The following is a 25781-nucleotide window of genomic DNA, read 5'->3' as shown; positions in this document are numbered from 1 at the left end:
TCCCAGCTATAATTTTTTTCCATATGCATGTTTTTGGATGACTATCCTTTAACATTATGCTTTAAAAAAAAAAAAAAAGATGAAGACTGATATAATTAGAAAGATAATTGGAAAAGATTTTCAAATTAATCTAGGTGTCATCTGCATTGAAATGTCTCTGGATCCTTTTCCTTGGCTCATTAATGAAGTCGTTTACCCTTGAACGTTGGAATCCTGCTAACAAGTCCAGCTGTTTGTTGGATTCCTTCCCATCAATGGCACATTAATCATTAAAAAAATACACTAGTAGGTAATATATAAACTTTTTCTCTTGGCTTTTGGTTACTTGAATTTCTTTTTTCCCACGTTGGACAATTTATCACTTTTTTAACTTGCTTATTTCACCTGCCGAGCTGCTTTTTCTACATCTACGTAACTATAGTTGAAGTTTAGACACTTAAAACTTCCAGATTTTTCCTCTGAAAGAATTGAAGTTACTATTGGAAGATTTTGATAAAGTTTTGCCTTAAATGTTGAGGCATTCAGATGTCCCCTGAAGCACCAATTTCTCCCCAGTTGAGAACCACTGGTTGAGAGAATCAAATAATTTCATTAGTTCTCTTAGAATGGTTACATTCCTAGTAACTTCTCTAAATTTTCACCTTGTTTTTTCTCCCAACTGAAGCATTTTTTTTTTAATTTGCCATGATTGTTAACCTGTCTTATTTTGTCTATACAGGTATGTTTATATGTATTTATGGTTTTTTTTTTTTATTAACTTTACACATGAATATACTTCAAGGCAGGGTTTCTCAAATTCAGCCCTATTGACATTTTGGGCTGGATAACTCTTTGTTGTGAGGGGCTGTCCTGTGCATTGTACCATATTTAGTAGCATCCCTCGCCTTCACCTACTATACGCCAGCAACAACCACCATTGTCTCCCTCCCCCTTATGACAGACAAAAATGTCTCCAGAGATTGTCAGATGTCCCCTGAAGCACAAAGTTCTCCCCAGTTGAGAACCACTGGTTGAGAGAATCAAATAATTTCATAAGATTTTTAAGGAAAAAATGGTAATTCCTCTGTCCCTCATCTCTTCTCTCCTATTTTCCAGATTGTCTTTTTGCTCTACTTTCTGGGAGATTTCTTTGAATTTATCTCTTCTTATATTTTAATTCTCAAGAGCTCATTTTTATTTGAATATTCCTTTTTTATACTATCCTGTTCTTGTTTCATAGCTGAAATATCTTCTCATATTTCTCTTGAAGATACAAATTAGTATTTTTTAAGTCTTCTTTGCCCAAATAGGCTGTGTCCTGCCATTTGTTTTTTTGTTTGTTTGTTTTTGTTTTTCTCTGTATTTCTCACATGTTTGGAGAATGGGATCTCTCTTTCTATTTAAGAATTGAGGACAAACACACTGATTAGAAGCCACAAGTATGTGAGGCTAGTCAATTACGAGTTTCACTAAAGAGTGATCTGGCTGAGTTCTTTACTTAGCAAACTTCTGATATCAGCATCTTTAGGACTTTCTTCTGTGTCTAGTCAGATATCCTCACATCCATTTCACATACCTTCATTTGATCTCTCTGTTCTCAGAATGGTACTACTGGTCTTCAACTCTTTCTGGAGATCCCTGGTGTAGACACCTTGGTTTTACTTCTGTCTGGTGTTGAGGTGGAAAAAGAGACATTCATCCAACTATAGAGAATGAGGAGGAAATTTTGTGGATTCCTAAAATGATTTTCAACAAATCCTCCTTATTTAGTCTCTCCCCTTCACCTCTACTTCTAGAGGTACCTAGTGATGACAATTCCCGAGCCTTCTGGGAATGTGTTGTAAAAATATGCATTCTTGGCTTTCCCTGCTGCTGGCTTAGGATTCAGCTTTTTCAGACCTGCTAAGTCAGTCAATACTTATACACCTGCTTTGCAGCCTCCAAAGTTCTATGGCTATTGTTTCCTTTCTCATTCTTCTCAAGTATGTCATGGTTTTTTTGTTGTTGTTGTTATTTTTATTTTTATGCCTTTTAAAAAAATCCACTTAGTAAGACATTGGGAGGGCTTAAAAGTAAATGCTTAATCTGCCATTTTTCCTGTGGGAGGTTAATCTGAATCCTCTAAATAAAACATGATCAGTAAATTTTTGTTGTCACTCAACCCAGCATACTGTGAATATCATTGGAATACCCAAAGGATATAGTAATTGTTTGCTGTTCCATAGGGAACGCTTTTTCAAACTAAGGTGATTTTAGACAACTTCATTTTTTATTCCCAGGAAGGTTATAAATCCTGTGACATTTTGGATGAACAAGGGAATATTGTCCTAATTTTTAAGCCAAATTCTAGCTTTCCTTATAATAAATTATGTTGTTTAATGCACATGGAAGAATTCCTGGCATACAGTAAGTTTCGACAACTATTACTTTTATGACTGCTCCTATTATCCATTTTACTAAAAATAGTTCCATCCAACTGTTGAATGTTTTCTTATTGTTTCACAGGTTTGTGTATTTAAAATTTGTTTTTTTCTGAGTTTTTGTTCAGTTGTTTTTACTTTAGTCACTTATTAAATTTAGATAAATTTAGCTAAAAATTCATTTAGATAAAAATTTCTCCCTTGACCTATCAATTTCAGTTCTAGCAATCTTCTTTAAGGAAAATATCAAAAGTGCACATATAACTTTATAGTGACATTGCTTATTATAAAAACAGCAAATTTAAATGTCAGTAGAGAGGAACTGATTTAAAAAATGATGGTATAGCCAGATGATAGAATAGTATGCAGCCAGGAAAAGTGATTTTGCAAAAGAATATTTAGTGACATGAAAATGTCCAAAGATATATATTTAGTTTAGAAAGCAACAGGAAAAAAAGTATAAAATTATATTTAAAAATATGTAGATTAATACCAAAAGAATAAATAAAAGACAAGAAGAAAATACATCAAGAAGTTAGCAAGCAGTATTTAGGGGAGAAAGGATTGCTGAGGATTTTTTTCCTTCTTTGCACTCTTTGGAAATGTCTCAATTTTCTAAAATGAAAGTGTATTTCCCTTGAAATTTAAAATACCCAAGCCCACAAACACATATATATGTATAAACATAGTTTTAAAGTAAATAAATTCTGCTTCAAGATTTCCACTGGGCTTCCAGGAGAACCGGGATCCCCTGGGGAGCTGGGACCTCCTGGACGCAAGGTAAGTTGCAAAGCCATAAATAACACCAGTTCCTTTCCAAATAAAAAGTCATTGCATGGGATTTTCATTGTCCAAATGTGCATGTTTTCTGTCTTTGCAACTTGGCAATTATTTTCCACCTTTATGTGCTCAGAAAGAAGAAAAATATGCCAATTAAATATCAGTTGCCATTTCCTAGGAAGTAGGGGGAATTAAGGGACAAAATGAATAGTATTAGACTAAAATGAGATTTCTCAATTATCAGTGAATTTTATTTATCCGTTCAGTCTTTGTCCTCTTATATTCATTAAATGATCAGTGAATGGAGGAAATTAGGAAATAATGAATAAATGATCAAAGTTTCATTCACCTGGAACGTATTTTCTTCAGGAATTTGGGTGGACTCCATTGCATTTTTCCTCGAGTGTCTCTCTTAGTCAGACTCTTCCTGTTTCAAAGATGGGATTGAACACATGAAATTAAAAACAATTTTACTTTGTTCTTTCTATCCCCAACCCAGACAGATTTGTATGTATATACATAAAAATAAAAGTATATTTACTTATGGGAGACAATTAGGATTACCTTTCCAGATGTTTGGGCTGAATCTGGTCCCTTTGTCGTCGAGACAATGACGGGAACAGATTAAGGTTCAGCTCAGCTGCTGCTCAGTGGTCAAGGCAAAGCATGGGGTTGAGAAACTACCAACCTCTGCCTTCAGGAGGGGCAGCCACAGTGGATGGTTCAGCCTCACCTAGTTCTTAGCCGTAGTTCTGTTCCAAATCTCTCCATGCCAGTGTCAAGTTGTCAGCTCCATCCTTAGATTCTGAACAACCCTTGTCATCTAGACAGGCTGAAGGAAAGCAGCCTTTGAAGGTTTGTGTTCATCAAGGCTGCTGCTTATAGATTATTCTCCTTAGAATGTTATTGTTAATTAGGTGATGGATAGCTACATGTATTCGTTTTCCCTTTAACTTAAGAATAAAAACTTTAAAAGTTATCACTTTCTTAGGGTAATGTTGGTGCACATTCTGGCTACTGATGTGGGTGTCTAGAGCAGTGAAACCACATTTTTTTTTGTCTGTTTCTCTAGGGTGTGAAAGGGGCCAACGGATTGGCTTCATTTTCTGTATGTATCTTCTGACTCCAACAGAGAGCTCTGAGCACTCCATTAAATTTATTGATTTTTAAACTTCAGGACCTGGCAGTCTGTTACCTAATTCTTTCTATTTTATTTTTGAACCGTAGACATGTGAGCTCATTCAGTATGTACGGGATCATAGTCGTAAGTACCCTGCTTAAAATGATCACTGAAGTTGTCGGCATTCATAGAAGAAAAGCAGTGATTTCTGCACTCAAAATTGAGACAATTTACCAGCCAATTTCTTAAAATTAGAGATCTCACTGCATATATTTTGAGTCAGCATAGACTGGTGTCTATTAACTAACTCCCTCTCTGGCTGCCAGCACATCTATTGGAACCTGTTCCAAGTACTAAGTAATAATATATCTAGTGCTTTTAATCTAGGAAAAATTGAGATATGAGGTCAGAACTCTCCTGATGGTGAAATCAGTGGACATTCACAATGAATTCTTTAAAATGATTAGCACCTGACCCTAACTGAAGGATCGAATTCACCTGGTGTGGAAGAGAGCTGTGATAATAGAGCATCTGGTGGGTGGGAGTCCTGATTTTAGTTTATAGATTCTTACTCCTTTCCTGGAAAGTTATGCCTGCTTGCTTTTAGTTGAACTAATTAATTTGCTTGTAAACTTACTCATTCTGCCAATATTTTTTCCTGTAAAGTTTTAAAAGCAAAAAGGCATGTTTATTTGACAAATGCTCTTTTGAATTAGCTTTAAGACCCTTATAGTAGCCTCTTCTATCAAAATAGGTGTCAGCACCATGAAAGGAATTCCATGTACAAGATGAGGAAAGCGTCAACTAATGATCATCTACTAACACATAATGACTTTCCAAATAAACAGGATGACTGAAGGGAAGAGTCAAAAGTTCCCTCAGGACATTTGGGGGAAGAAAAATAGACAAATTAGGGCCCATTTCTGTAGTGAGCATTGGTGTCAAAGAGACTTTTAAAAGCTTTGAACGCAGGGTCGATCTTAACTCTGATTTTGTGTAGTGGAATGGAATCACCCATGGGAATCATATCTATTGCTCATGAAGAATGGATGCTTTGGGAATGAATTAGCACAATAAGCTTTCTAACATGGGATCCATGTGAATATAATAACTCAAGGGTAGATCCAAGTGTGGTGACTCCTGATCTTTTAAAATTTGAGGGACTCGATATAAAATTATAAATCCAAATTAGGTACAAAATTATTTCAAAAATGTTATTTAGAACAAGAAAGGAAATAATAACCAATGACTTCTGCAGATTTTAAAAGCACATGTTCATGTAAACACACGGCTAGGGACCCTCCCTAGGCCTTGTAAGGAACCCCTGCAGGTGAGAGGTCGAAAGCAGTGCTGTCCAGCAGAACTTTCTACAGCGAAGGAAGTGCTCCAGTGCAGTGACCAAATGGTAGCCTATCCTCATGTGACTTTGAGTACTCGAGATGTGGTTAGTGTAAATGTGAAGCTGAATTTTTTATTTCATTTAATTTTAATTAAAATTTAAAGTCACATGTGGCTAGTGGCTTCCAATTAAACAGTGCAGACCTAAAACTTAAGCTTCATGTGCTTCAGAGTAAATTTGTTTTTATATATACACACTCATACACACACACACACACACACACACACACATACACACATATATGTAAAATTAATAGCTCTAGGTATCTGCATGGGGAAAATTTAGAGTAAAAAGAGATTGTACACACACACACATACATATACACACATATATGTAATATTAATAGCTCTAGGTATCTATATAGGGAAAATTTAGAGTAAAAAGAGATTAGGACCTTTTAACTGTTCAAATTCAGTGCACCTCTGCAACGTAATATTCCCTCCCAGGCTAAAGTTCCCTCTGACAGCTGGCGCAGGCTGCTGATTTATGGCTGCATATTGTCCCACTTCTCCATTTCCACTCCCTACGGAAGGAGCAATGCTTCTACCAAGATGCTAGGATTCATCTGCATTTTCTCCAAACCCTATCTGTTGCTTTGATCTTTGAGTCATCCACAAAAAGCACACAGTGCAAAATCTCGGCTGCCAATATTTTCCTACACAGTACAGAATGCTGTTCTACCAAATAATAACTCAATCTCCTTTGTTCTTCTTCCCCAGCTGGCGGACATGGTGAGTAACCTTTATTTACAACATATTATAATCAGGCTCCAAAATGTCATACATCTGAAAAGATGAGTTAGAATAATGTATTGCCTGCCAAATGATATAAATTTTACCTGGGTTGTCTTTGCTGCTTTGTACTGGTAGCATGGACTTGCCTCCAATAAATCACTCAGTTTTAGCTCAGTCTCACAGCTAATTCTCAACCAACTGGTTTGATTTCTTTAATTATTATTTTAATGGCTAACATTACCATATACCTTGCTGTTAGTTTTTTTGTTATAATATGCCCCTCGCCTTCATTTTCTCTATTTGTCATATTGTTTTTATAGTTTCATAGAAAGGAATTAAGATGTAGAGGGGGAAATGTGGAAGATAAAAGTAGAGATGATCAGATAGCAAGTAAGCTGAATGTGCAGCTCACATAATGCTAAAATCCATGGACCTCATGCCTGATGGTAATTAACAAGATGGTTTAATATATTTCAGTGATAATTTTTAAGTCTTACAAATGCCTATTACTTGATATTTTTCTATAAACCCATCATCTCCCTCTTACACCTTTATACCCTTATACCTTTTGTGTAAAACCACTAATCCGTATCCACTGATTGCTTGTTCACTGATTCAACAAATATTTATTGAAAGCCTGTTACGTACCAGTCTGCCCCAGGCACTAGGGACTAAGGGCTGAATAAGATGGACGTGATGGACGTGATTCCTGTCTTCAGTAGCCTCCATTCAAGTAGGGGATCCAGATAATAAACAAATGAAAAAATTACAGATTCCTATAGCTGCTCTGTCACAGACTTATGTTAGGGGAAGGAAGAAATACTTTTGGATGGAGGGCACTTCTTTGAGGCAATGACTTTGAAATTTGGACTGAAGAATAAAAAGAAGCCATCTTTTGCAAGAGCCAGGAAGAAAGAAGTGCAGGTGCAAAGGTCATGAGACAAGACAGACATAGGCATTTTCTAGAAACTGGTGGAAACCCTGTATGACTGAGAAACAGTGAGGGAGGGTGGTTTGGCATGTGAAAAAAATGGAGAAGTAAGCAAGGGGCAGATCAAACAAGGCTTTGCTGGTTATAATAAAGCAGCTGGGCTTTATTCGAATTGTAATGGGAGAGTATTAAAGAGTTTATTGAAAGTATAAAGGGAGGAGCATGAGCTGATGCATAATATTTTGAAGCTGACTTGGGTCAGTATGAGAGAGTGGATTGTAGGAGGGATAAGCGTCAAAGCCAGAGGTTGAGTTAGGAGGATGTTGTGATATTTCAGACAAAGATGATGGTGGCCTGGATGACGGCCACCACTGCTGTGCGTGAGTTGCACAGCAGTGATTTGGTTAGCCTTCTTCTGTCTTCATCGTCACTTTGCTGAACCATCCGTATACAATTTGTGGCCACAGAGTCTGTGTGTCGTCAATCCATGCCTTGAGGAGGAGCTCTTAGATGCCACCGCAGTCCATTCTTCAGAATCTTTAGGTCCTTGGCAGCTTGCTGGATTTCAGAGAATATATCTGGCAAGTTGAATAAACCCTTTGGTGTTTTTCCTGAATACTTAATTTTTTTATATCTAGCCAGCTCTGTGAATTTTTTTTTCCCTTTATCTCTAAATTATACTTGAAGCTGCATTGTTATTATTGTTGTGTTTGTTTCCGTATACAAGCAACAGCTTAAACAAAAAGCTGGCAGAACCACTTTTATGTTTGGTCCTAATTCTACTCATTTTTTATTGTAAAACTGATTTTTTAAAAATCTGCTCAGCCCACTAAATTAGACTCAGAGGCTAATAAATTCTGTCCTGTCTCCACTGAGATATAGTTTAATTTTGGGGTGAATGTTTATTATTTCTGGTCCTTTTGCCTGTGAAGGTCAAGGAGTCCAGGACCAGAAGGAGATAATAATCTAGCTCAAGGGGGGCGAGGCCCAGCTGTCCACGGCTGGGGACTCGCACCTTGGCCAGCCTGGGCACGCCGCAGCAGGCATGAGTTCCTAACCCTATGTGTCTCTGAATCTGACTTGCTGGCACCTGAAGGAGAGGAGGCGCCCCACCCCCAAGAGAAGCACATTGAGATTTTCTTTTACCAACCTACGTCTCAACACTAGGCATCTACCCTCTACCCTATTATTAACATGTTTTTGTTCTTCCTGTACTTGTTAAAAACTGTCCTGTGTTTGGTTCTTTTTAAATCAGTCAATATTCATTAGGTCTCTGATATATGGCAGGGACTAATAATTTGACAGATCAAGAGAGACACAATCCCTGTCTCCACACTTCTCAATTAGAGGGAGAGGAAAATATTAATCAGATCATCAGACAAATAGAAATTGCCAACTGTGATAAGTGCAGGGCACTGGGAATAGAGTGAATAAATTGGGCTCAGTGAGTATATCTGAAGTTAACACTTTTATTCAAGTTTAACAATCATAATTCAAAGCTCCTCTAATCAATAAGGCATATTTATTGGTTATACTTGCATTTTAAAATAAAGTTCTCACAGTGAAAAAGTCTATAATAATAATGGCTAATATTAATTAAGCATCTAGTATGTGCCAGCCACTGTTATCTTACGTGCTTTACCTGTGTCGATTCTTTTAATCTGCAACACAGGCCAATGCAGTAGGTAATACTGGGACCGACATTTTGCAGATGGGCAAACTGAGGCTTAGAGAGCATAAGTCATTTGGTTAAGGTCACGTGGCTAGTAGGTAGTTGGGCCAGGTTTCTCATTACTTCCCTGTAGTGCCTGCTGTCTCTGCATCGAATCATCCACCTTGCGGATGTCAGTTCTCTTCCAATCTTTCTGAAACTGTCAACAGAGCTTTCACGCCCGTTCCTTTTTAACCCGTTTCCTCATTAAGTAAAAAATGTTTTCGTTTATTTGAGTAAAGTTCCAGCAACAGAGATGATGTCATCGATCCAATCTCTGTAGGTTAAAGGAGGGGCATATCCATGAGCTCTTTATTTAGAATTTGGTAATTAACTTCCAAATTTTATTAAAGCTCGAATTATAGACCTTTTCTGGTGCTTTAAAAGAACAAATTCAGTTTTTACAATAGCATTTTTAATTATTCAAGATTTAAATACATAATATTTCAAGTGCTTATTTTAATATTTAAATACATAATAATTATTTAATATTTAAATATGTGAATATTTAACATTTGAAATTATTTCGCCTTCTCTGCATTTTTTTTTAAACGCTACATGATAAGGACCATGTTCTTGCCTTTTAGGAAAACCCGAATGTCCTGTGCATCCAACCGAGCTGGTGTTCGCCTTGGACCAGTCCCGGGATGTGACGGAGCAGCAGTTTGAGCAGATGAAGGAGATGATGTCTTCCCTCGTGAATGGCGTTAGAGTCCGGGAGAACAGCTGCCCGGTGGGAGCGCGCATCGCCATCCTTTCCTACAGCTCCCACGCCAGACACCTCATCCGCTTCTCAGACACCTACAAGAAGAACCGACTCCTCAGGGAAATTGAAGCTATTCCTTACCAGAGATCCACTGACGACAGGGAGATCGGCAAAGTAATGAGGTTCATTTCCAGGAATGTCTTCAAGCGAACTTTTCCAGGGGCTCACACAAGAAGAATCGCCACATTTTTCAGCAATGGTCAATCTGCCGATGCCCAGTCCATTGCCACGGCCACCATGGAGTTCAGTGCCCTTGACATCATTCCTGTAGTGATTGCTTTCAGCAATGTGCCCTCCATCAAGCGTGCATTTGCGGTAAGAAGCTTATGCTTTTCACGTGACTTTTTTTTGGGGGGGAGCAGAGTTTGGGGGGTGGATTTACTCAGAAGCCTCTATAAGAAAGTACAGAATTATACTATATATTACTATGTGCCAGAAAATACCTTTATATGCATTGTCCTGCTTCATTCTAACAAGTACTGTGTATGAGATATAGATATAATTGTTATTCTCATTGTATTGATGAGAAAACTGAGCCTGGAGATTTAACCTGTATGCCCAGGGTCATGCAACTAAGAAGTGGAAATGTCAGGACTTGAACCCAGGTTTGCTATTCTAGTGCTTTGGCAAGAGACTCTCTGAGTTGCTTCTCAGTTTGTAAAGACCCTAAACCAGGAAGAACAGTAAACATTCCTGAATGTCACGTGTATAGCCAGAGTAATAATTATTGGTTCAAGATGAAAACCAGTTGACTGATTTTATAACTTCACCAACCATGTTAACTATTTTATAAAGGAAAAGCCATTCTAGTTATAGCTTCTTAGGTTAAGGATTAAAATCTTACCTTGTAGCATTTCTAAATAAACCAACTGGGATCAAGACAACCTTTTTTTTTTTAATTGAAGTATAATTGACATGTAACATTAGTTTCGGGTGTACGACATAATGGTTCAATATTTGTATATGTTGTGAGATGATCACCACAATAAGTCTAGTTAACATCCGTCACCTTACATTGTTACAAAAAAACCTTTTCTCTCACTATCTTAGCAACTTTCAGATATGCAGTATAGTAGTAACTATAGTCACCATGCTGTACATGACATCCCCATTTATTGTATAACTGGAAATTTGTGCCTTTGACCCCCTTTACCCATTTCACCCATCTCCCCACCTCTGGCCACCACCAATCTGTTCTCTGTATGAGTTCGGGTTTTGTTTTTTGTTTTTAGATTCCACATATAAGTAAGATCTTATGGCATTTGTCTTTCTCTCTAACTTAGCATAATGCCCTCAAGTTCCATTTATGATGTCTCAAATGGCAAGATTTCATTCTTTTTTTATGGCTGAATAATATTCCACTGTGTTTATATGTGTTTATATATGTAGATTATATATATACATATATATATATCAGACTCAGGAAAGAAAATAAACGTAAATTAGAAACGACTGGGGCCAGGCTTTGCAAATGCAGTTGCTACGAGATACAACAGCTCCAAATTCTGTAAGTGGATTTGGTTACACAGAGTCCTCTTAATTCCCTCTGTTTATTGTCACTTGGCTTTATTTAGTCACAAAACGAGATAATATCCTAATGCAAATAAATAATCGATGGTATTTGTGATATAAACTTAAACTGACACAGTTCCTCCACTCAGTCAAAGATAAATGCACAGTGCAAACCTTAAGAAAACATATTTTTTGTTTATTTTAAACCTTTTGAATGTTAACAATCTCACTTAGAGATTCTACCCAAACCACCTAGAGACGCTTTGCTCCTTTCTCAAAGGAGTTCATCTCAAAAGGGCACAAATGAAGCTTCGAATTTTTAACAAAGACCCTCATTTATCTGAGCAGAATTGGCTCCAAACACCCTTTGGGCAGAAGAAGAGTTATAGATGACTTGGACAGAAGCCAGAATTGGTCAGTCATCCTACAAGTGTTTAGTGAGCACCTCATGTATACGAGGTGCTCTCCTAGGTTCTACAGATACAAAACTAAAGTGGGAAATCAAGAGATCCACCCTCATGGAGCTGCCATTAGAGGATGGAACTAATTGGGGTTGTCTACAAGGGCTAAAAATAGAGGCCTATACAGAAATTGGTGAGAATCCCATACCTGGCATTCCAGATGAGAAATTATATTACTACTTCTCCATTTCTCTTCTTTTTCTTTCTTCTGTCCATTCTCTTAAATTGTGCTAACCTCCTTCTTAACTGTGGTTTATTTTAATAGAATTCAAAAATTTATTGACACAATGAATCTTTATTTGGGGGCCATATTTTAAAACCCCTGTTTGTTTCAGAATTACCATGACTTCTCTATTCATCTGAGAGTTCAGTAGTCAGTGTGAAATTTGAGACCTGTGCAGACATACGGCAGGACTCAGAAGCAGCTGCTCTGACAACATGGTCTGATTTCCCTATGTTCCTTAGCAAATGGACTTGTGATCACCAGCTTGGAAATTTTTCATGATGATATGAAGCTGAGCGACCAGCTGTTCGTTCTTTCTGAAATGGAAGGCCATTTTGGACTGGAAAAACCTCAGTCTCAGCTTTGTTTGGTCACTAGTTTTCCCCTCTAAATTTCTTTGCAACCATCTCTTCTGGCAAAATTACATTTGTTGTACATTAAGAATTCTGAAATAGAGTGGGTACCCCTTTCTAAAATACTTATATGTCTCCTTTTTAGCTAGCTTAATTTTTTCTTTTACTCTGCTCTTTAGCACTGCAGATGAGAGAAACATTAAATGTAATATTTGACATTACTGATTATTCTCGTGATTGGAGATAGAACTGAAATGGATAGGGTAGGATTTTTAATGGGAAACGAGCACTTTGAGCACTCAGCCTTTTTATTTTTTATATTTCTTTGTTAATATAGAGTTGTCTAAAGAAGTAAGGTTACACTTAACAGTAATTGTATCTTTCCTTGAATGCAACCATTTATGGAGTCTCATGATGTTTAGAAAAGACAGAACAGGGTATCATCCAAAACCATTTACTGAATTCAGCCTCATTTCACCCTTCTGTAGACTTTATAGCTGTACTTTCATCCAAGCTGGTACTTCTTGGAATCTACAGAAAAGTGAGAAACAAGAAAAGTGAACCATAGGACTCTTGTAAATCCCCAATCCACATACAGCTTAAGAAATTTTCTGTAACAGACGCTCACTGTAGTTGCTCCAATGATATGTGCCATATCTGCCAAGCTTTATTTTTGAGGAGATTACTTAGTAGTGGGGCAGGGGGGACCAGGGGTCAGGGAGAACAGACCCCTTGTGGACCCTCCCTGTAGAGCAGCACACTAGAATCAATGAGAAGGATGATGTTTAGGTTGACACTAATGTGCTGACATGCGATTAAATGTCCCCATTTGTGTCACCACTGCCGCATCGCCCCTCCATTGCCCTACCATCACAGGGTCTTCCCTTTCTCTTCTCTCATACCACACAATGTTCACTTTTATTTCTCCCTGTCAGTCTCTCCCAAGCACTACATATTCCTTTCTCTGTTATATTTGTACATGGAAATTTAGCTAAAAGCTTCAGTTACCACACATTCTCTCTCAGTTCCCGCCCTGTAACCCAGACGGCTTAGGAAGGCAAACACAGTGGTCTCCCAGGGAGGAATTCTATGAGCACAGATTGCTGCATCTCTTATACATGGAACGAAAGATGAACAGCAACATAAAAAAGCCTGGGGGGCGGGGGAATTGAGGGGGGTCCTTCCCATTTCTTTTGCTACTCAGCCCACAAGAAGGCGGTCAGCCTACAGCTCTGTTGGTGCTTACCACGAGCATGGAGAGACTTTCTGCCTTCAGGACCCCAGGTCCAAATTCCTGAATCAGTGTGATTGGCTCAGATGTCCATCCTGGTGCAATCTACTCTGCTAAGAAAGAGGGATTCATCTCATATAAATACAACTGCCAAAGATCTCCTCCCTCCCTTCATAAAGTATTAGAGGGAAACTTTTCCAAGAAAGAGGGGAGTCAGCCAGGAGGATTCACAGGGAAACTAAGTGTCGTTCGTCTGTCCCATCTCTTAGGCATTAGATAGGATCACACCTACAATTTTCCTTCAACTATCAATGATCTCTAAGTCGGTTGACTGACAAGCTAATTATTCTTCATTATCTGGAGCCTCCTTCTCTTCTCCCTGCTCTCCAGCCTCAGACTCCCCAGGTAGGTTACTAACAATGGGCCCAAACTAAAAATGGTTGGGAGTTGTTCAGAAGAGAGCTGCCTGGATATGGATCTGGGCGTGCATTGCAAAGCCAGCTTCAATGCTCGGTTCATCACGGAGACTCAAAGATATTTGTGAAGCACAGTCTTGTGACTTTTTTTGGTCCTCTGGGACCTGGGGCAGGGCAGGAGGGTGTCTCTAATCCTCCTGCTTAAATGGCATTTGATCAGTCCTTTTGTTCACAAATGCAAAGGGTTCGATGCTTGGGGTGTTCTATTCAAGAACAAGACAAAGCCATCATTGGGTAGTTTTATTTACCTGTAGCAAGTAAAGGAGACGGGATTCGCATTCAAAGCTCTGTCTCCCCCAAGAAAGGCTTAGCCATTGCTTATATACACTATTTGGTTAATCACATGTTGATTTCTTCTTTGCAGGGGACTAAACTTATCTGGATGGGTTCCAGTCAAGCTCACTCTGTTAAAGCTGTGTCTGTAAAATACTGTGCTACATTTTAACATTTAGTGAGAATAACATTTAGTAAGAATGCCCAGACCTTGAGACCCTTGTCTATCTAACATTTAACCTTTCTTTGAGCTTCAGTTTCGTCATCCATAAAATGTGGATGATAAACATAAGAAAAAATGCACTGAGTTGTTGAGATAATGGATAGGAAAGTGCTCTGTGGTCTCCAATGACCCACGTGGCACCCACCCTGTGCCAGTAAGTGCTTTTCGGTTATGAACTCATTTAATGTTCACAGCAGCCCTGTTAAGTAGTAGTATGATTATTCCATTTTACAGGTGAGGAAACAATCAAAGTAACTTGTCATACAGCTAAAGGGAGCATTGGGACTTAAACCCAGGCAGTGGTCTCAGCCACCCTGACATGCTGTGCCTTCTCGTGACTGTCTTAGAAGAAGCGGTGTTGTTCTCTCCACATATTAGCTCTCTGAACAATCCTGGAAAGTTCTTGCAGCTCCACCCACTAAGCTGTTTTTCCTCTTGTTTCTGCTTCTTACAGATCGACAACACTGGTACATTCCAAGTAATAATGGTTCCATCCAGGGCCAACTACTCGTCAGCATTAGAGAGACTCCAGAGGTGCACTTTCTGCTATGGTAAGACCCACAGAGAGAACATAATTTGATCAGGCCTGTTAAACACATTGAGTCACCATTGGCAGGAGCAGCTAGAACTTGGCATCAAGAGATGAGTGGCCTTGGGAGAATTTTGCTGGAGTTCCAGGCTCACCTCATCACACTGCATTGTCCGTGGATGGAGCCTCATGGTTCAGCAAGCAGGGTCTCTTCCTAGGTATCACAGCAAGAGGCTTACACTCCAGGCTTCTCTGCTTCATGCAACTTCCAGGAAACACTAATGATTTTTAGAAAAATTTAGCCTGTCTCATTGCCAAGTTTTTCATGCCATGAAGTATATTTATGTGTTTTCTAAATCTCAAATGTTCACAACCCCCAAAGAAATGTTTTTCAGTAGAAGTGGAAATTAGCTGAAATTTGTGCATTTCTCATTGAAAAGACCCTTCACAGACTCCCAAATGTTAAGCATCAAAAAGATTTGCAGTGTTTGTTTTTGTGTCATGTTTCATATACAGAGAACTGGCTAGACTTGTATTTGAGTATTCTAATAAGTTGAATGTTCTAATAATAATGAAGAGAGTGAAAGCCACTGAGATTACCGGTGGATGTGAGAGCTCACAGTTATCAAACATTTATTAGAAACCGTACATGTTCTAATTGCTTTACATAGCTCTGATGATGCTTATTGTGTTCCAAACATTCTCCTAATTGTTTCATTCAATCCTTATAATCACCTTAAAATGTTTGAACTATTATTAGCTCCATTTTACAGATGAGGAAAATTAGATGAAACAATTTGCTCCGGGCATCACAGCCAGATCAAACTCAAGAAAGCTGGCTTTAAAATGACTAATTTATGAGTAACAAGAGATCCCATTATTCTGTTGCCAGAAACTGTATTATTTTCCTTTGAAAGAAATGCTGAATTCCTCTTCTTCTCCATGTGTATCAATGAAATGATAACACTTGCCATATAACTGACCTCACAGGGAGAAGTAGGATTTCTTCTAATAGCCTTGTCTTCTTCTGTCTTCCTCTCTACTTTCTTCTAATCAGTCTTTCTCCTTCCCTCATTCATTCACTCCTGTGCACTCTTCCTTACCCCCTCAATTGCACAGGGTCAGTTAGGCACTGGCATTCTTACTGAAAACCACATCCCACCCTTTAACGTGCTAGCCATACCATGGATGGCCACATCCCACCCTCTACTTTCAAACATGTCAGTTACAGCAGTGTGCTGGTATGTTGCACAGTCAGAAGTTGCACATGTGTGGCTGGGGATAGATTTTGGCTCCATTTCTTGGCTTAAACCCTTGTTTCGTCTCTCAGGCATATAATGGAAGATAGTTTGGCTATCGTTTCCTACAATTAAAAAATCTCACAAAATGGAGCAAATGGGCAGCCTGCTGTCCCTGATTTTAGAAACTGCCTTGCACACAGGCAACTGTTCTGTCATCTGACCATTAAATATGGTCATAAAGTTTTACTGAAATTCAGTAAGGGAAATATAACTTGTCCAGAGCCACAATGAGTCCATGAGCATATACGAAGCTGGGAAGTTTGCTATGTCCCCTAGGATCTGGTTATTAACCTTTCATCTAATAGCTTTTATTTGTGGCCCAGAGCCATATCTAAGTACCAGCTGTCCACACGCATGTTATTCCATTCTCTTTCTACTCTTTAGTTTTTAAAGAGACCATTCTCATCCTTAGCTATCAATTATTACTGCAAACCTGGGATTACAGAATGTCAGCTCTGGAAGGGCTTTCTGGGTGAATCTGATCCAGCCACCTAATTGTGCAGAGGAGTTGTGCAGAATAGAGCCCCAGAGATGACTTGGACAGAGGCACACAGAGTGTTACTGGGTACACTAGACCAAAACCCAAGTGTCCTCAGGCCAGGGGCCTTCCCATTGCTACAGCACAGGGCCTTGTCTCTAACAATAGAACACTGATTTCGTATGTAGAAACTTCTAGAAATGCTGCTATGTTTTTTGACAACATGATTTTATTCTCCTGCCCTCAGTGCCTTCTGTAAAATTAGAAGATTAAGTGACCTTTAAGACTCTTCCATTTCCAATTTCTTTTATATTTCTCTGAATATTCATTGTGGTCAGAGTCAATAAAATTCACTTTCTGTTTTATTACTATATATTCTTTTCTTAAATGAGATATGCATATTTATTAAAATGACCTCATTTTATGAAGGTCCCTTAATATGCAGTATTTCTATTCATTTATTTAACAAACACATATTGAACTTTCAAATAATAATCACTATGGAGATAGAAACATGAGCAGTAGCTTTGTCCTTAATGTCTATACACAGGTATTGAATTATAAACCTTTATTCAAATTAAAATAAAAGATTCATTGCTTCACTCTAAGCAGATTACTTTTCATAGAACAGTCTGAGCATAATGATAAGGGCCATTGATTTAACCTGTATATTGTCAATCTAGAAAGATCATTAGCTTTTATGTAATGGTACAGTATACTCTTACAAGCTTGAGATAAATTGTCCACTGTAATCTTTATAAATTTAAAACACAGCCAAGATGAAATGTCTGTTGAAAGCAGCCTAAGTTTTAAAAGTCAGAAAGCATTAGTGAATAGAATTCATGACACAGGCTGGGTGTAAAATCTGTACTTTTTAGATATAGATACAAACCATACACTAAGAAATCTCCTGTGGTTGATATCAAAGCCATTTATTGACTATTTTAACATCGAAGATCACGCAGTTTCCAAATGTCGAAATATTTGAGATGCTATCTTTCCGTTTCTGTTTATTGACTCTAAATGACTTTTGGTCTGCAGATGTATGCAAGCCAGATGCTTCTTGTGATCAAGCCAGACCACCCCCTGTGCAGTCGTACATAGATGCTGCTTTTCTTCTGGATAGCTCCCGGCATGTGGGAAGTACCGAATTTGAAGACATAAGAGGATTCCTGGGAGCACTGTTAGATCACTTTGAAATCACCCCAGAGCCTGAGACCTCTGTCATTGGAGACCGGGTGGCCCTGTTAAGCCATGCTCCTCCCAACTTCCTACCCAACACTCAGAAGAGTCCTGTTAGAATGGAGTTCAACCTTACCACCTACAACAGTAAACGCCTCATGAAGAGGCACGTGGAAGAAGAGGTTCAACAGCTAAATGGAAATGCTTTCATTGGTCATGCCTTACAGTGGACTCTGGACAATATCTTTTTAAGTGTACCCAACCTGAGAAGAAACAAAGTCATATTTGTGATATCTGCTGGGGAAACCAGTTACTTGGATCAGGAAACCTTAAAGAAAGAATCTTTGAGAGCCAAATGTCAAGGTTATGCACTATTTGTGTTTTCCCTTGGCCCTGCCTGGAATGATGAGGAACTGGAAGATCTAGCCAGCCACCCTTTGGATCACCACATGGTCCAGCTTGGCCGAATTCATAAACCTGACCACAGATATGGTGTGAAGTTTGCAAAGTCCTTTATAAACTCGATCAGGCGTAAGTCATAAAATCTTCCTTGCATGTTTAGAGCATACTTAGTATTCCCATAAGAAGCGTTGAAAAGCTGACATGGACTTTTGGAAGTCTCTTGTGTGTCTTCAAGGGCAATGCAGGGACAGAAAGGAAAATATGTAATGATGAATGGTGGAGGGAGGAAACCACTGATTCCTAAGCATTTAATTTTCTGGCTCATCTTTTTTATGCCTCTTGTTCCTATGGAGAAGCAATCAGAACAAGCAGCTGCTCACACATCTGTCTTCATGGAGCAGTATAGTCTGGGGGTGTAAAGTCTCAGCCTAGATTTTAGTTAAAAAGTAGAAATCCTTGCCATGTAATATTATCATGCTGCCCTTTGATGGAAAGTTTTATCAGTTAATATACCAAAAGGAAGGGCCAAAGAAAAATTCAACAATTTCTGGCTTTGCTTTTACAAGTTCCAAAAGCAGAGTTTGAAGTGTTAGGAGATACCATATTACTTGTAAGCATGAAGTTTTACATGCTTGTAAAACTTTCTCAGCCTTGTTAATGACATTTCATGATGCCAGTAAGTGTACCTGGTGTTGATTTAAAAAAATGCCTTTATTTTTTGGAGTAAGCTTGCCTTGAAAGTATGTAATTCATTTCGAATGCAACAGGACACATAAAAAAAAAAAAAAAAAAAGCCTCATCCTTATATAACTCTGGAGGTTGAAAATCACTTGGTTGAATTTCTGAATGTTTTCATGGTGAATGAACCCTTGAAGTTCAGATAAAGAAAAATCAACACACAGGCTAATGATCACCCAGGATAGCTGGAAGATTCTGATTATGTCCCAACTTGTCACCGACATTACACAGTGAGAGCAGTTCAAGCTGCAAAGACACTGACTAGTCAGTGCAGGTGAGGTCTGAAGAGCCGTAGGAAATTGTTGATGGACTCTGTGACTCTAAGTGTAAGTCTAGGACCAAAAGTATTGACATCGCCTGGGAGCTTGTGAAAAATGTGGTACCTCAGGCCCCGTCTCAGACATTCTGAACAGAATCTGCATTTTCTCAAGATCCTCAGGTGATTCACGTGCACATCTGGTTTGAGAAACACTTATATAGAACCACTAAGCTCCCAGAATGAAATTTTTGTGGATGCATTCTGGAATATGAACCAGAAAGAGGAGCTAGAAAAAAAAGAAGAAGAAAATGGAGGTTGGGAGTCATTCTTAAGGAAGTAATCACAGGCATTAGTGAGGGCAAAAGAAAAGAACGCCTTGAAAGACTCTGAGACGCTTGTAAAGAAACACTCCTTAGGCAAAAATTTGAAAGGAAGTTTAAGGTAGAATTTCTTTCCCCAGTCCCCCGAGATCCTTAGTAGTGTTTCATGATAATTAGCCACACTACAGGAATACCTCAGAGTGATTGCGAGTTTGGTTTCAGACTACTGCAGTAAAGCAAGGATCACAACGAAGTGAGTTGTAATCATTTTGCTGGTGGAAGTTCTTGCCTTCAATTTATAAAAAACGCAACACGTGTGAAGCCAAATAAAGCAAGGTGCAATAAAATGAAGTATGTGTGTATACAATTAGATAAATGACAGTATCTCCCAGGGAAAGGGAAGATATGTTTTAAGAAGAATTACTTGGGGTAGGTGAGAGAGACAGGAAGTGCTTTTTGGAAAACTATAATCATGACACAGTTATATACCACTTTTCTAGAAATTATCTGGAAATCTCCAGTCTTTATAGCTGTAAAATTATGCAAAGTTCAAAAAGGCTTTGGAAAAGTCATATTTGAGCCTGAATCCTTAATTCTGTAGCAGGCCTACAGACTCACAGTCATCCATTCAACCCTAACACATGTTTATTAGGTGTGAGCCACTCACTGTTCAGTGTGGAGTGTCAAGGAGTGACCAGAACAGACATAGTTCCTGCCCTCCTGGGGGTTCTAGTCCAGCTCCCTCTCTAAGTCACTGAGACTCTTACTTAACACACTGTTGTGATAGAGTTGGCTATCAAGCACAATTCACATCAGAATCAACACATTTTCTAAGAGAAAACTGCTAGTCAACAACCCAATGCTTAAAGACAGATAAAAAATTAAAAGTCATATGCACAATAAGGAAAACATCATAATCTTGGGCCATTCAATCTAGAAGCACACAGCCAACCTATAACAGCTGCTCTGGAGACAGTGTTGAGTCACAGTCCAGGAGAAACTTGCTGCTTATGATGACCCTGGATCACCAGGAAGAGATTTAATTGTGTTTAACAAGTCTATTCAATTTAATGCTTCAAGGGAATAATGCATTTTTAAAAGTTTCCCATCTAAAAGTGGCTTTGAAATGTTTAAATGGAGTGAGAAGAAGCATGTTTTATTATTATGAAAAATTAATATATTTCCAAATGAAATGAGCCACAAATGAATTAAACCCAAGATGGTGCTATTGTTCCTGTTGTTGTTAATGATACAGAGACCATAAAGGGAATATCCTTTTCCCTTTGCATTTTGATATTTCAAAGGCGCAAATAAAAACTATTCTGATTAGTTCATATCAATTAGAGGCCAGACTCCTGGGATTGGCTCACAATATCTCCTCTAATGTTTGACCGACTTTAGCAGCTAAAGGCATCTTAACTGAAAAGTAAGTTGAATTCTCCACCTATAAATTCAGCAGAGATGTATTTTTTAAACCCAGTTTTAGAGACTCCCCAGAGAAATCTGCTCTCATTTCATAGGGTCACCTTAGTTGGTATCTTCCTTTGATGGATGTTGGAAAAAGTGAAGTGACACTTTGCATATAGAGCAGATTGCTGTAATGTTAATAGCCATGAATAAGAGACTCATCACAAATTTTTCTCTTCCTAGGTGCCATCAACAAATATCCATCAGTAAACTTCAAAACAAAGTGCAATAGACTCAACTCCGCAAATCCGAAGAAGCAGTTGCAAAGGTATTATCTGTTTGGTATTACTTGATAAATAAATGCAACGCCCCCTCCCTTCCTTCTCTTCTGTCTCTGTTTCTTCTCCCTCCCTTTTTCCCCTCTTCCTCTTCCTCCATCCTAATATGAAAATATAATTTGAGAAAACAAGAGCTAATCAAAGGTAACTAGGTTGATTTGATAAACAACCAAATAGAGATTTTTTTTAAGTTGAAAATGTAATTGTTGAAATAAAACAACCAATGGGACTCCCCAGTGACAATGAGCATACCTGATGACCAGATCTTGGTTTCTAAATGTCATGCCCCACTAAAAGGAACCAGGATTTCTTGGGGAGGGGGCGGGGCGGAGCTAATTCTAGGCTGTAGTGGGGCAAGTACACTGTGAACCTGGAACATTTGTTGTGATAGAAAACAAGAATGTAGTCAAAACCAATAGGGTCATAGCAAAAGGACAAAGGAGCTATCTCAAAAGGATTCCCACTGGCCCAGTTCTGGACAATTCGGACATCAGAAAGAATGATGATGGATTAAAATATATTGATTTTTAAAAATCCATAAGTCTATAGAGAAACCCAAAAAATGAGGGGGAGGAAAAGCTCTTTTTTATAGAAGTATGCTAGATAATAGATGTAGGAGAAATAGTAGAATTAGAAAATCACCAATTTATAATCCCAAATGTAATAACTGAGTCATCGAGGATCATGGAATGCTAAAACCATTGGGTGACAGGTTGTTGGGGAGCAGACTAGTGACATGGTCTCATAGAACTACTCACATATTACTTATTAATTACAAAGAGGGAAGTGTGCTTTTACATGATGAGATCTGGCAGTAAGATCAGACAGTACCCACTTTAACCAAGATCTGATGCATGATACATGCATCATGAGCTGATGCATAGCAAGATACAGCATCACCTATGTGAGATTCTCCCTGGAAATGTTTGACCCAAGTCTAATAATGAGGAAACCACTGGACAATTCCAGAATGTGAAAAATTCTTCAGAACAAATGGCCTATATTCATCATGGGCTTCAATATCATGAACAGCAGAGGGATGTGGGGTACTGTCCTAGAATGGGAGAGACTAAAGAGACATAGTAATCAAATGTAGTAATGTGAATTTTGATTGGATCCTAGATCAGAAAACAATAGCTTATACACATGACAGGGAACAGATGGAGAAATTTGAGTATAAACAATATGCTGGATGATATTGATTCATGTAGATTTCCTTATTGTGCTAACAGCATCATGTTAGTATATGAATATCTTTGCTCAAGAGAGGTATGCTAAAGTACTTAAGAGTAATATGCATGAGGGCTGCAGTCTACTGTCGGGCAGCTTTCCTAAGGGGAAGATGGATGATATGTGTGTGTGTGTGTCTGTGTGTGTGTGTAAATACATACATACATATATGTGTGAATATGTGTGTGTATATATAGATGTATGTGTGTATGTACACACGCACAGAGTAGCAAGATGGTAACAACTGGAGAATCATCTAGGTCAGTGGTCCTTTTTGGCACCAGCGACCAGTGCTCCTATGAGAATCTAATGCCTGATAATCTGAGGTGAAGCTGAGGTGGTGATGCTAGCACAGGGGAGCAGCTGCAAATACAGATGAAGCTTCACTCACTCGCCCACCTACCACTTACCTCTCTGGCTGTGTGGCACGGTTCCTAACAGGCCATGGACCAGTACTGATCCATAGCCCGGGGGTTGGGGACCCCTGATCTAGGCAAAAGGTATTCAGGTATTTATTCATGATTCTGTTCTTTGCAATATTTCATGATCTTGACAATTTTAAAAATAAAAAATTATTTGTAAAACTAAATGGATGGCTTAAACAGAGTAATAGACACATCTAAAGAAAAACATAATGAACTGGAAAATAAAGCTGAAGAAATTATTCAGAATGCAGAGAATATAAATATAAGAAGTTTAGAGACAGTACAGAATGGAAAGACCTAAGCTATATAATTGGATTCTAGAAAGATAAAATAGAAACAATAGATGAGAGACAATATTCAAAGACATAAAGAGATGATCATTTTCAAGAACTTATGAAAGACATGAAGAAAAGACAAGATATAACAAGTAGGATAAATAAAAAGAAAACAGACATGGAGTCGAGGAATACAGAACACCAAGACCAAGAAAACTGAAAAGAAGCCAGAAAGATGACCTACAAAGAAACTAGAATTAGGCTGGCAGCTGAATTGTCAGTAGCAATAGCAGAAGTCACAAAACATTGAGAACTTTTAAAGTAGTGAAAGAAAATTTTCGTCAACTTAGAAAAACTATCTTTCGAAAATAATGGTGAACCAAAGACAATTTGGATAAACGAAAAACAATAGCTCACCACAAAAAGGCCTTTGCTAAAGGAACTTCTAAAGTATGTGCTTCAAGGGAAATAAAATGACCACAGAAGGAAAGGCTAAGATACACAATAGTGAATGATAAAAATGTGTCAATATTTAAGTGAATCTAAATAAATGTATCTTTAAATAATAGTAATATCTAATTGTAGGGTTACGAAAAAGCTATACTTGGTAACAAAGCTATAAAAATAAAACACTTGGTACCGGATGATTTTAACAGAAAAAAACTGTTAATTACTTAAACTTGAGAAAAGACATTAAACAACAAAATCATCATTTCTTATTAAAAAGCAATAAACAAATAACATTATTTCATAAAAAGGCAAGAAAAAAGTACAAGTAGAAGGTGAAAGGTAAGACAACAGGATCAAATACGTTTAAATATATCAGTCATCATAACAAAATATATAGATTAAACATGCCAGTTACAATCAGAGATTTTTGGAGTTAAGGAACAAAATAAAATCCAGCTAAAACTGTTTTGAAGAGACACAGTTACAAAATTAAAAATGGAAAAGCTGAAAGTGAAATGATGGAAAAAATATACCAGGCACGTATTTTAAAAAGAAAGCTGGAATAGCTATATTGATATCAGATAAAATATACTTTGAAACAAAAGGGTCACTAAATGATGACAAAGTGTTCAATCATGAAGAAGATAAAACAATTCTAAATTTATAAGAGGGTAATAAAATCTTAAAATACACAACGCGGAAATTGAAAAACGACATGGAGAAATTGCCACAGAGCTGTCATTGAAGTTAGAAATTTCAGCGTACCAGTTTGCATATTGATAGGCCAAGCAGACAAAAATTAGTAAATATGTAAAAGATTTAATCATAAGTAACAAACTTGATTTTATAAACTCATTTAGAACCCTATCCAGAAAAATGAGACATTCTTCTGAAGAACACATGGAACATTAACAGCTGTTGAATCAAGGTGGAATGTTTACAAGTGTTCATTGTGCAATTTTTAACTTCTCAAACAAATGTCAACACACCTCTGGGAACCATACAGCACCATACAGTCCAAATGATCTGATCATGATGCAATTAAGTTAGAAATTAATAAAAATATTTTTAAAATCCATACATTTAGAAATTAAAATCGCATTTCTAAATAACAAATAGGACTGAAAAATGACAATGAAACTTAAAAACACTTAGAACTGTATAATAATCAAACTTATATGTCAAAACTTATGGGATACATCAGAATTCATAATTTAGGAAAGTTGATAGTCTTAATAATTAAGGAAATTTTTTAAACATTAAAAGCTAAAGAGCTAAACATTGCTCTTAAGCTTTTATAAAAGGGTAAACAACCCAAAATATTCCCAAAGATAGGAATAAAAGTAGAACTTAATATTTTTTAATTAAGATACTTAAAAATGTATCAACAAAGGCAAAAGTTGTTTTTTTTTAAATATATATATCTTTTGCATTTCTGAATATTACTTACATTTTTAAAATTAGAAATAATAGAAATCAAGATGTTAGAAGAGTGTTTCTTTGTTTCAGTGGTAAATGCTGTGCTAACACACACACATCTGCCCCACATCCGACTGATATCAAATGTGCACCAGCTCCTGGGAGGCAAATGCCTTCAACAGCCTGCCTACTGTTATTGTGCAGTATGCATTTCTGTGTGGTGATCAGGACCAGAGAGGCACTCCTAATCCTGAAGCCCCAGCTCCAGAAGCTCTAGAAGCCTCTGCCTGGAAAAGCTCTCCTCAACCTGCTGAGAGTCGGGAACTGTCCAGCAGCAAATGTCTCCTGAAGTCAGGCCTAAACAGGCCTGCGCAGTCAGTCCGCCGAGAACAGGGCTCCCCCTGCTGCAGGTGTCTGGAAGTGTGGAAAGGGGCTT

At 37.9% G+C, this 25781-nt stretch overlaps 1 protein-coding gene across 1 annotated transcript in view; it reads left to right on the top strand.

The window, feature by feature from the left end:
• The window catches only part of LOC102883628 (collagen alpha-6(VI) chain), a 92676-nt gene that overhangs the window by 63080 nt on the left and 3815 nt on the right, over nucleotides 1–25781 (top strand). Inside the window, exons 28-35 of the mRNA XM_006907292.1 lie at nucleotides 3117–3179; nucleotides 4252–4287; nucleotides 4407–4443; nucleotides 6418–6429; nucleotides 9662–10155; nucleotides 15047–15143; nucleotides 17942–18613; nucleotides 21452–21545. Of these exons, the coding sequence (XP_006907354.1) occupies nucleotides 3117–3179; nucleotides 4252–4287; nucleotides 4407–4443; nucleotides 6418–6429; nucleotides 9662–10155; nucleotides 15047–15143; nucleotides 17942–18613; nucleotides 21452–21545 (1505 nt within the window). The remainder of the gene's footprint in view (nucleotides 1–3116; nucleotides 3180–4251; nucleotides 4288–4406; nucleotides 4444–6417; nucleotides 6430–9661; nucleotides 10156–15046; nucleotides 15144–17941; nucleotides 18614–21451; nucleotides 21546–25781) is intronic.

The sequence above is a fragment of the Pteropus alecto genome, unplaced genomic scaffold (genome assembly GCF_000325575.1).
Source record: "Pteropus alecto unplaced genomic scaffold, ASM32557v1 scaffold92, whole genome shotgun sequence".
In the NCBI taxonomy this organism is placed as follows: Eukaryota; Metazoa; Chordata; class Mammalia; order Chiroptera; family Pteropodidae; genus Pteropus; species Pteropus alecto.
The sequence above is the reverse complement of the archived record's forward strand: the minus strand, read 5'-3'. Positions and strand labels throughout refer to the sequence as shown.